At 45.3% G+C, this 11,898-nt stretch overlaps 1 protein-coding gene across 1 annotated transcript in view; it reads right to left on the bottom strand.

The window, feature by feature from the left end:
* ACSBG2 (acyl-CoA synthetase bubblegum family member 2) overlaps positions 1-10,031 on the bottom strand; it is a 31,060-nt gene extending 21,029 nt beyond the window's left edge. The window contains exons 1-4 of the mRNA XM_021083994.1: positions 9,931-10,031; positions 8,424-8,653; positions 3,356-3,444; positions 2,558-2,678 (exon numbers count right to left, since the gene is read on the bottom strand). Coding sequence (XP_020939653.1) covers positions 2,558-2,678; positions 3,356-3,444; positions 8,424-8,653; positions 9,931-9,952 — 462 coding nt within the window. The 5' untranslated portion in view covers positions 9,953-10,031. The remainder of the gene's footprint in view (positions 1-2,557; positions 2,679-3,355; positions 3,445-8,423; positions 8,654-9,930) is intronic.

Raw genomic sequence — 11,898 nt, forward strand, 5'->3', positions numbered from 1 at the left:
AGCCAATCCAACGAGGGGGTCACTTCCAGCATCCAGTACACGGATTATCATTAGACCCAAGTCTCTGGTGTGGACAGAGGGAAGAGATGACAGAAGTGCTTGTAAACACTGGACAAGAGTTTTTCAGAGAGAGAAGGAGCAGACATCAGAAAGCCTGAAGCAGGCAGCAGCTGGGATGGGTGAGAGAGAGGAAAAGTCCAGGATGTCTGGAATGGAGGTGGAAGGGAGATGGCAAAGGGAGGAGGCAAGAAAGGATGTGAGGGCGAGGGAGGCCGCATTTTGGAGGAGTCTGCATTTTGTTCTAAAGGAAGAAGAAAAGCACTGGGGAGTTACAAGCTGTGATTATCACCCAGCATCACAGACCTCCAGGTAGAGCTGAGCATCCACTTTGGGAGGAGCGCACCAGGTGCCTGGCTTTGAGTCTTTCAGACAGAGCAACCAGAATGACAGATCTCTTCCCAACTGCATCTTTGGTGAAACTAAGAGACAGGAAGCACTCAGATACTGCTTTATGCAAGTAAGGCTGAATATACCAGAAGGAGGATGGGAAGTCAGAATAGTAAGGCGGCTACAGGGGGAAGGAGGGAGCATGAGGCATTTTCTAACAGTGGAGAAACCCAAATCATAAGCTAGTATTCACAGCAAGAAGGAGAAGGCGGAGTTCCCATCATGGCGCAGTGGTTGACGAATCCGACTGGGAACCGTGAGGTTGAGGGTTCAATCCCTGGCCTTGCTCAGTGGGTTGAGGATCCGGTGTTGCCATGAGCTGTGGTGTGGGTTGCAGACGTGGCTCAGATCCTGTGTTGCTGTGGCTCTGGTGTAGGCAGGCAGCTATAGCTCCGATTCGACCCCTAGCCTGGGAACCTCCATATGCTGTGGGAGCGGCCCAAGAAATGGCAAAAAGACAAAAAAAAAAAAAAAAAAAAAAAGGAAGGAGAAGGCAACCCCTCCCCCCACTGGCCAGTCCTTACCCATCACCCATCCCACGGTGTGTTCTGCCATGAACAGGTCGGGCAGGGCCAGACTGAGTATGGGGACCAGAGCAGCCTGCCTGAAGAAAGCAGTTTCAAAAAGTAGAACTCTAGGAGTTCACTGAGGGTCTAATGGTTAGGACTTGGCACTTTCACTGCTGCAGCCTAGGTTCAGTCCTTGGCCTGGGAACTGAGATCCATGTCAATCAGCTGCAGGCTATGGCCAAAAAAAAAAAAAAAAGAAAGAAAGAAAAAAAAGTCTATCCTCATGAACCAGGTCAAGATGTAGGCAATGAAGGAGGCCTGGTGGTACAAGATGTCCTATTTCACGGAGTCTGGCTGGATTTCACTGAGTCTGGAAATCTACCCTAAATTCAGAGAAGTTAAAATGTGGGGAAAACATATGGCCCATGGTGTTCAGAGGATGCCATCAAATCCAGGACATCTCAACTCCAGAAGTTTTAAAAAGTGCAACTCAGAAGGTGACATGTGGCATTAAAGAAATAGTCACAGAGGCTCTGGGACTGAGGTGAGGGATGAATCTGGTCATCTAGGCTCCCCCCAACCCCAAGGACTCCCCTCCCCTTAGGGCCCTTCTGCCAAAAGCTGGTTCAGGCACCTACAGCTCATTCAAACGCAAGACTTCGGAAAGGTTTCTACAACATCCATACAAAGATATCACAAGGGAAAAAAAAAAAAAGGACTAAGAGAATAAAAGAAGGATCAGATTTCACTTGTGCACAATGAAAGCCACCACAAAGCAAAGGGAAATCACCACCCAATCTTCCAACAGAAAATGTAAACTCTAACAAGGTCATCGGATCTGAAGGAAGAATACAAAACAAACATGTAGGCCCTGAGTGGAGAGCCAGGCACCAGAGAGCAGAGACACAGGAAGGGATCAAACTTCGAAGAGAAGCCTAAGAGAAAGACAAAAGCATTTCAGAAAGGAGAACGATTATAGGAGATGAAAAGTGCAAGGATTACAAGGCTCAAAAGAACTACATTTCTGCAGTTCCCTGATGGCTCATTGGGTTGAGGATCCAGTGTTGTCACTGCTGTGGCTCAGATCACTGCTGTGATGCGGGTTTGATCCCTGACCTGGGAACTTTTGCATATCGAGGGCACAGGCAAAAACAGGGGAAAAAAGGGGAGGGGGGTAGTTCCTGTCGTGGCGCAGCGATAACTAATCCGACAATTATATGTGAGGATGTGGGTTTGATCCGTGGCTTCTCTCAGCGGATTAAGGATCCGGTGTGGTGAGCTGTGGTGTAGGTTGCAGACTTGGCTTGGATCTGGCGTTACTGTGGCTCTGGTGTTGGACAGCTGCTACAGCTCCAATTCAACCTGTAGCCTGTGAACCTGCAGGCCTTAAAAAGCTGGAAGGAAGGAAGGAAAGAAGGAAAACAACTACACTTCTACAAGAAAATGAATAAACAATGGCCTCTACATGAAAGAACACATAGACACATTTTAAAAATGAAAGCCGTGTAGGAATTGAATGTGAATTGGAAATTAAACTCATCCACTCCAGCCCCCAACACCCGCATTTCCCAGTGTCAGGTGGCACTGGGTGGGGGGTTTACCGCAAGGATTTTCTGCAACTGCATGTCGTTTTCCACAATCAGGATGTTCACTTTGGCATGAGTAATGACGTATTGACAGGCATCCGTGGAGTTGGTGGCGTAAATACCAACGCAGAAGCCCCTGGGAAAAGAAGACCCACACACACCATAAGTCAACAGTGTCCTGGAAGGGGAGGGGAGGGGAAAGGTTCTGCAGGTGAGTTCTGAGTTTGCAGCCTTGGTCTCACAACTTGCCAGTGACGAAAAGGACAAAAATGACAGTGATGTTGAGAGTATAGACTCCTGTGATGTCATTATGACATGGATCATGGAGCCCTCATTGTACCCCATTTTACGGATGAGGAAACTGAGGCTCAGGGCAGGGAAGTCACTTGTTCAGAGTCCTCTAGCAAATAAGAGGTGGGGTTTGAACACCCCCCCAACCTGTTCCCTTCATTCACAACCTTTTGTTCTTGCTTTTCACCCTTCTGTCCTGGTTTGTGTTTGCATTCCCCTGCTGGCTGAAGAGGGCAAGGATCTTCTCAAGTGCTTATTGGCTGTTTCCCTTTGTGCTGTTTCTGTTCAAGTCTCTTGCCCATTTAAAATCTTGTTGTGTTTGTATTCCTGGGTTGTCAAGGCACCCTCTGTATTTGAGCTGCGAGTCTTTTCTCTGATTGGGGTGTGTGTTTGTCTTGCCTGCCTGTCTGGGCTGCATCTGCAACCCTGTTCCCATCTCGGGGAAGCAGCCCAGGGCTGCTAGACCTGGAGTAGCAGCCCCCCTGCCCCAACCGTCCCAGGGAATGGAGCCCAGGGTCTTACCCTGCTAAGATGGCACCAAGAGCAGCGATCAACCACTCGACGGAGTTAAACCCCAGGATGCCGACCGAGTGGAAAGGCTCCAAGCCCAACTGGGAAGGCAAAAGCAGACAAACAGAAAACAGAAACAGAGTTGGTTTGCTTGCTGGTGGGATCTGCTCATTGGGAGGTGAAAGCAGACCTCCAGGCCCATGGAATCACATGGGGGAAAACCAGCATTGAGACTAAAATATGGAGTGTGATGTTTTGGGGGCCATTGGGAGGCTGGCTTACCTCCCTCTACATAATACCCCCTTTGTTTATTCTAATTTTTTTTTTTTTTTTGGTCTTTCTGTCTTTGAGGGCCCCACCCATGGCACATGGAGGTTCCCAGGCTAGGAGTCCAATCAGAGCTATAGCCACTGGCCTGTGCCACAGCCACAGCAACACGGGATCTGAGCCGCGTCTGCAAACTATACCACAGCTCACAGGAACGCTGGATCCTTAACCCACTGACCGAGGTCAGGGATTGAACGCATGTCCTCATGGATGCTAGCTGGGTTCGCTAAGTGCTGAGCCACGATGGGAACTCCTGTTTATTCTAATTTTAAATTTTTTTAATTAAAAATTTGGCCCCAGAGTGCAGTGAATTTATGTGGGATCTCAGTTCCTAGACCAGGAATCGAACCCAGGCTTCAGGGGCAAAAGCAATGAATCCTAACCACCAGACCACAGGAGAACCCCCTCTAAATTTTACGTATTTATCTTATAACTATTTTAGCCACCTTTAAGCACACAGCTCAGCGGCATTAAGCACATTCACATTGTTGTGCAACCATCCCACTGTCATCTCTGGAACTTTCTCATCTTCCCAAACCAAGACTCTGTTCCCATGAAACACTAACTCCCATCCCCTCTCCCAGCCCCTGACCCCACCATCTATTCTATCTCTGTGGATTTAACTCCTCTGGGGACCTTATATAAGAGGAATCATTTGTCCTTTTTTGTGTCTGGCTTCTTTCACTTAGTTTAATGTTCCCCTCTTCATCCATGCATGTTGTAGCAGGTGTCAGAATTTCACTCCAGTTTAGAGCTAACACTGCATTGTATGAACAGACAGCATTGTGTTTATCCATCTATCCATGGGCACTTGAGTTGCTTCCACCTTTTGCCTATTGGGAATCAAGCTGCTGTGAACATGGGTGTCCACACATCTGTTTGAGTCCCTCTTTTCAATTCTTTTGGACGTGTACCCAGAAGTAGAATTGCTGGATCATATAAGACAATTCATAGTTTTTCATTTTGGTTTTTTTTGTTGTTGTTATTTTATATATTTATTTATTTTAGGGCTGTACCTGTAGCATATGGAGGTTCCCAGGCTACAGGTCAAATTGGAGCTATAGCTGCCAGCCTACACCACAGCCACAGCAACACCAGATCCGAGCTTCATCTGTGACCTACACCACAGCTCATGGCAATGCTGGATCCTTAACCCACTGAGTGAGGCCAGGGATAGAACCCATGTCCTCATGGATACTATTTGGATTCATTAACCACAGATCCGTGACGGGAGTGCCTGCAGTTTAATTTTGTGAGGAACCACCAGACTGTCTTCCAAGGTGGCTGCACCCTTTTACATTCCTACTGGTGGTGCATGGGGGCTCTAGTCTCTCCATGTCCTCACCAACACTTGCTATTTTCTGTTCTTTTTGTTTGTTTGTTTGTTTGTTTTATGGCTGCACCTGGGGCATATGGAGGTTCTCAGGCTAGGGGTTGAATGGGAGCTGTAGCCGCTGGCCCACAACCACAGCAGTGCAGGATCCGAGCTGCATCTGCAACCTACACCACAGCTCATGGCAACGCCAGATCCTTAACCCACTTAGAAGGCCAGGGATCAAACCTGTGTCCTCATGGATCCTAGTCAGATTCATTTCTGCTGAGCCACGATGAGAACTCCTGTTGCTTTTTTTTTTTTCCTAATTAATCGTCGTAGTGAATTTATCTTTATTTTTCATCATAACAATACTCAAAGAGTGATGCTCTATCTTGCTGATAAATTGCATTTCTGAAGGTGTAGCCTTGATCTGAATGTGCTCAAAAATGAATCAGGAGACCCAGATGTGAGGGCAGTCAGTTTTGGGGGAAGCCCCCCCGTTCTTGTCCTGGAAACTCCCAATTTTGTTGGCACTTCTAGTCATTTGGAGCCAGACTGGCTATGACCTGCTGTTCTCAGGGAAAACTTAAGCCTTTGGAGGGCATCTGCCTGCTGGTGCTTCAAAACATGATGCCAGGCATTTCTGCTTCGTGAGTCAAAGGCTGTCTTCACTGTAGACAGAATGTCTCTATTAATGTGTAGATAAACAGTCTTATTTCTGATTGGGTCCCTGAGGTTTAGGTTTAGGTCCTCGAACTCCAGAACTAAGGGCATAACTAAAGAAAACCATCTTCTGGGACCAACTAACCACAGTGCTATGGTATTGGAACGGGGCAGCCAAGAAGAAACTCAGCCTCAGAAGATGCTTCCTAATCCTGACCTCTCAATCTCTTGATGAAGATTCACGGGCAACAGTGGAGGGGAGAGAGGATCTTGGGTCTAGGTCAAAATGTGATCAGATTTCCTGTAAATCAAAACCATCAGGAAATAGCCATTTTACAATATGAGATGCCTGTTATGCCCATTATCTGGCTGCATGACCCATCACCACAAATGTGGCGGCTTCAAACATCACACATTACCCCAGTGTCCACAGGTCAGGACTTGAGCAGCCGCCTAACTGGAGGTTTCCAGGCTAGGGGTTGATTGGGAGCTGTAGCTGCCGGGTTCTCTGCCTAGGATCTCTCAAAGCTACCACCAAAGGTATCAGTGGGGACTGTGATCTCTGAAGCTTGGGGGCCTCCCCACCCTTGCAGGTTGTTTGCAGAATTCATTTCCTTGTAGTTGAATGATAGAGATCCTGTTCTCTTGCTGCCTGCCAGCTGAGGACTGCTCTCACCTCCTAGAGGCTGTTTTCCATCCCCACCACATGGCCCTCTCCAAACATGCCAGTTTGTTTCAAGGAGAGCAAGAGAATCTCTAGTTTAAGGGTTCACCTGATTAGGTCAGGCCCACCCTATGTGCCTGCCCTTTTTGATGAACTCAGAGTCAACAGATTAGAGACCTTGGTACACCTGCAGAATCTCTTCAGTTTTGCCACCACATGAAGGAAATCCCATCATGGTCACAAGTCCTGTCCACAGTCACAGGGAGAAGATTCTACAGCATAAGCCCACCAAGAGTTTGGGAATCTTGGAGGAGTCATCTTAGAATTCTGCCTGCCAAGCGGAAGGGGGAGGAAGTGGGATGGGCAGGGAGTTTGGGGTTAATAGATGCAAACTATTACATCTAGAATGGATGAGCAGTGAGGTCCTAATGTACAGCGCAGGGAACTATGTCCAATCTCTTGGGATGGAATATGATGGAAGATAATATGAGAAAAAAGAATGTATATATCTGTACAACTGGGTCACTATGCTGTATAGCAGAAAGTGGTACAATACTATAAATCAACTATACCAATAATTTTTTAAAAAAGAATTCTACCCAACGTGCCTATCACATTGGCCCAGATGAATATTTTTTGGCCATCCCACAGCACATGAAACTTCCCAGGCCAGGGGTTGAACCTGTGCCACAACAGCAACCCAAGCCACAGCAGTGATGATGCTGGATCCTTGACCTGCTGAACCACCAGAGAACTCTGCAGATGAATATTTTTGACAACATTGTGTTGGCAAGAGTGTACATAAGCAGATTCTCATACACTGTGAGTGGACATAAAAGGGCACTCCTTGTAGGAATTCATTGTTCAAAGAAGGTTCACTGGGCACCATGTATGGTAGCAAAAGTCTGGAAACAACTTAATGCCCACCAGTAGGGGACTGGTTAAATCAACACTCTTACATATGTATTTGCAGTTGTTGGAAAGAATATGGATTAAAAAAAAAATAAAATTGAGGAGTTCCGCTGTGGTGTGATGGGATTGGCAGCATCTTGGGAGTGCTGGGTCGCCAGTTCAATCCCCAGCCCAGCACAGTGGGTTAAGGACCCGGCATTTCCACAGCTGTGGCTTAGGTCACGACTACGGCTCGGATAGGATCCCTGGCCTGGGAACTCATATGCCACAGGGTGGCGAAAAATGAAAAAAAATCAATATGGGGGGACCTCAGAATGCAGCAACCAGCCTCTAAGATGGTCCCCAATGAGTCTCATCTGGCATTTGTGTTCTTGTGTGATTCCTACCCATATTGTATAGAGGTCCATGTAACCAGTAGAATGTGGAAGAAGTGATAGTGTGTCATTACTGAGATTAGGTTATAAAAAAATACCTTGGTTCCCATCTGGTTCACTCCCTTTCTTGGATCATTCATTCTGGGGGAAGCTGGCTGCCATGTTGTGAGGACACTCAAGCAGTCCTATGGCGAAGGCCATAGAGGAAGGAACTGAGGCCTCCTGCCAAGAGTCAGCCATGTAAAGAAGCTTAGCAGTGGGCCCTCCCACCCCAGTCAAGCCTTCAGATGATGCAGCCCAGGCTAACAGCTGAATATAACCTCATGAGAGATCCTGAACCTGAAACATCCAACTAAATCACTCCTGGATTCCTGACCCACAGAAACAGTGAGATAATAAATGCTTGTCATTTTGAGTCACTAAGTTTAGGGGGAAATTGCTATGCAGCAGGAGCTAGCTAATACATATATTTACTGTGCTAACGGGAGAAAAAACAAGATGCAGACCCTTGGGTATAGTATGCTACCATGTGTGTAAAAATCTGCATATAACAAATTATATACACGTAATTTATTCCCCAGAACACACACACACACACACAGACACACACACAGACACAGACACACACACACACACACACACACACACACACTGCAAATGGTGGCTGCCTCCATAAGAGAAGGGTCAAAGGTTGGAAGGAAATTTTTCACCAAGTTAACCTTTGTATCTTGGGATGTCTTGTGCATTTTGTCCCATATGTATGTATACATAGAATGAGCGATTTCGTACATGATGAACAAATGAAAGAATGAATAGCTCACTTACCTTCATCATGGCCTTCCCTGCCTTCCGACAAGCCTCGTAATACTGGTTGAAATTCAGAACTTCCCACTGTTCATTCTTCTTCGATGCGAGGGCTGGGTAAGTCCCAAATCGGCTGACTGACTCCCGAAAAAATTCAGGGATGGTCATGGGGGTCTCATGGCCTGGCCCGTGTTTTGATAGCCTCAGAAGCACTTCTCCATCTCGATGAGTAGTCCACAGCCCAGGAGTAACTGCAAACGGTCACCAGGGTTGGGTGGCAGGCTTTTTTTTTATTATTCATTTCGTAACACAAAAAGACAGGAGAGGCTGTCTTTTTGAACTTGAATTAATCCCACACCTCAAGTGAAGTCACATGGTCATTGCTGGTCTGCTCAAGCTTCCTCTTTCCTATTTATTTCTTCCGTACTCCCTCAGTAATTTAGTTTGAAGAATCACAAGTGTACAACAAATTTGATTGTATAGCAAGTACCCTCTTACCACCAAATTCTACAACTGCCAGCATTTTGCTCTCTTTGCTTATCACATCTCCATCCGGCCATCCCTCTGTTTATCCATCTATCATGCTGTCTTGTTTTTTGATACATTTCAAAGTAAGCTGCAGGGATCCATCCATTTCACTCTAACCATTTGACTCATTTGATGTCACTTATTTAGCATTTGAATCATTAACTAGAATTCCATATTATTTACAAATAGTATATATACACACATATCTGCATCAATATATTATTACATCCGCACTATATATATACATATATAATTGCATCTGTACTATATATAACTGGATATATGTATAATTAGTCTATGTATATAATTACATCTTTACTATATATAATTATATTCTCACTATATATATTATTACACCAATACTATATGTATATTATTACATTTGCACCACATAAATACAATTACATCTCTAGTATATATATGATTATATCAGTACCATATGTATAATTACATCTATACTATGTGTGTATATAATTACATCTGTACTATATATGTAACTATATTTTTGCTACATATATTACTACATCTGCACTTTATAAACCATTATATAGTATATCTGCCACATATCTAAAAACTTACAATTACACCTGTGCCATGTAAATATGTAATATGTATACTATGTAACATAGAGCATAGTATATGTATTATGTATTTGTGTGCTTTACCCACACGAGCTCACCATCTTAATAGGGAGTTACTGTTATCTATTATCAGTGCCCCCCACTGGTACCATATACAGGTGAGGCTTCAAAAGAGCAAAGGACTGTCCCATTGTCACCTGGCTAGCAGACCTCTGCTGTGAACTGCATGGCCCAGCTGTCAACTGCTTACTTGCACCACCTCTGCTGCCTGTCACCTATTGATATTTGGCCCCCCAGGTGCGGGCATCTTGGCCAGGGCCAGCAATTGGGGCAGGGAGTGGTGTGCCCAACTCTGGGCCCAGACTCCTTCATGAAAAGCAACGGTGAGTCATTGCACCGTTCTCTCTCACACAACATACCTTGTTCTTGACTTTGACTCATGTCTACTTTAAGGTCCTTGGCCTTCTCTTCTTGAGTCGTCAGGGTTTCAGCCCTTCCAAGTCTGCAGAGACCATTCTTCAGAATGCTGCAAGAAACAAAGCAAAGGATTTAACAGGACAGGCAAAGGGATTGCAGGTCTGAAGCTAACTGCCATGTTTGCCTAGTCATGTCTGCCTAGGATCTTGGGATTGATTAGTCATGCCTGCCCTGGTCCTAGGAGGAGAGGAGAGTGGCCTATATGCCATATCATGGAGCAGTTGTAAAGTCCAGAGGGTATTCAGTCCATGAGTTTCCAGAAGAGTCTCTGAAACAGCTATGATATGGAAACTAGGTCTATATGTGATCCTGTGGATGGGAAAACATCTTGAAGTCTTCTGAAGGAAAGCAGCTCTCACAGGAGAGTTCTTCTCTGACTGGTTGCCAGATAGTACAGCATGAAAACTCAAAGGACATAAAGGACAAACAGTAAATTTTGCTACAGAGAAAGTTTAAAATTTTTCACATAGGAAAGAATACCATGAACAGAATCAAAAGAGCAACAACATGGAGTTCCTGTCATGGCTCAGCAGTTAGCAAACCCTACTAGCATCCGTGAGGACATGGGTTCGATCCTGGTCTTGTTCATTGGGTTAAGGATATGGTGTTGCCGTGAGCTGTGTTGCAGGTCTTAGACGCAGCTCAGATCCTGTGTTGATGTGAGCTGTGGTGTAGGTTGCAGACGCAGCTCAGTTCCCATGTTGCTGTGGCTGTGGTATAGGCCGGTGGTACAGCTCCAATAGTACCCCTAGCCTGGGAACCTCCATATGCTGTGGTTGCAGCCCTAAAAGACAAGAAAAAAAAAAGATGGAAGATCAGTAACAGGAGTTCCTGTTGTGGTTCAGTGGTAGCAAACCTGACTAGTATCCATGAGGACAAAGATTCAATCCCTGGCCTTGCCTAGTGGGTGAAGGATCTGGCGTTGACTTGAGCTGTGGTGTAGGTCGAAGACATGGCTCAGATCCTGTGTTGCTGTGGCTGTGGTGTAGGCCAGCAGCTGGAGCTCTGGTTCAATTCTTAGCCTGGGACCCTCCGTACACTGCAGGTGTAGCCATAAAAAACAAAACAATACAAAACAAAACAACAAAAAAACAACAAAAAACCTACAGCAAATGGAAAAAAATGTGGGCAACACATCTAATCAATAAAGGCCTGATTTCTTAACATGTAAAGAACTCCAATATATCACTAAGAAAAAGAACAATAACCCAATGACAAAATGGGCAGAAGTCTTAAATAGACAGTTCTCGAAAACACATTTTTTTTTTTTCCCACTGTACAGCAAGGGGGTCAGGTTATCCTTACATGTATACATTACAATTACAGTTTTTCCCCCACCCTTTCTTCTGTTGCAACATGAGTATCTAGACATAGTTCTCAATGCTATTCAGCAGGATCTCCTTGTAAATCTATTCTAAGTTGTGTCTGATAAGCCCAAGCTCCCGATCCCTCCCACTCCCTCCCCCTCCCATCAGGCAGCCACAAGTCTCTTCTCCAAGTCCATGATTTTCTTTTCTGAGGAGATGTTCATTTGTGCTGGATATTAGATTCCAGTTATAAGTGATATCATATGGTATTTGTCTTTGTCTTTCTGGCTCATTCGAAAACACATTTTTAAATGACTTTTAAAAACAGGAAAACACGCTCCATCTCAGTCCAGAGAGAAATGCAATAGAAAATATGATGCAGTTTTCTCCTGTCAGATGAAGTAAAGACCAAAAAGGTTGTAAAACACCTTATATTAGCAAGGATGTGGGGAAACATTTGCTCGCATATACTGCGGTACAAATTGATGCAGCCCATTTAAAGGACATTTATCAGTGGTCAAACCTAAGGTCACCTGGTCATCCTGCTGGTGGGGGACAGGTGCAGATTCCTGGCTGCCCATGGTTCTTATACACTCATGAACT

This window comes from Sus scrofa, chromosome 2 (assembly GCF_000003025.6).
Source record: "Sus scrofa isolate TJ Tabasco breed Duroc chromosome 2, Sscrofa11.1, whole genome shotgun sequence".
NCBI lineage: Eukaryota > Metazoa > Chordata > Mammalia > Artiodactyla > Suidae > Sus > Sus scrofa.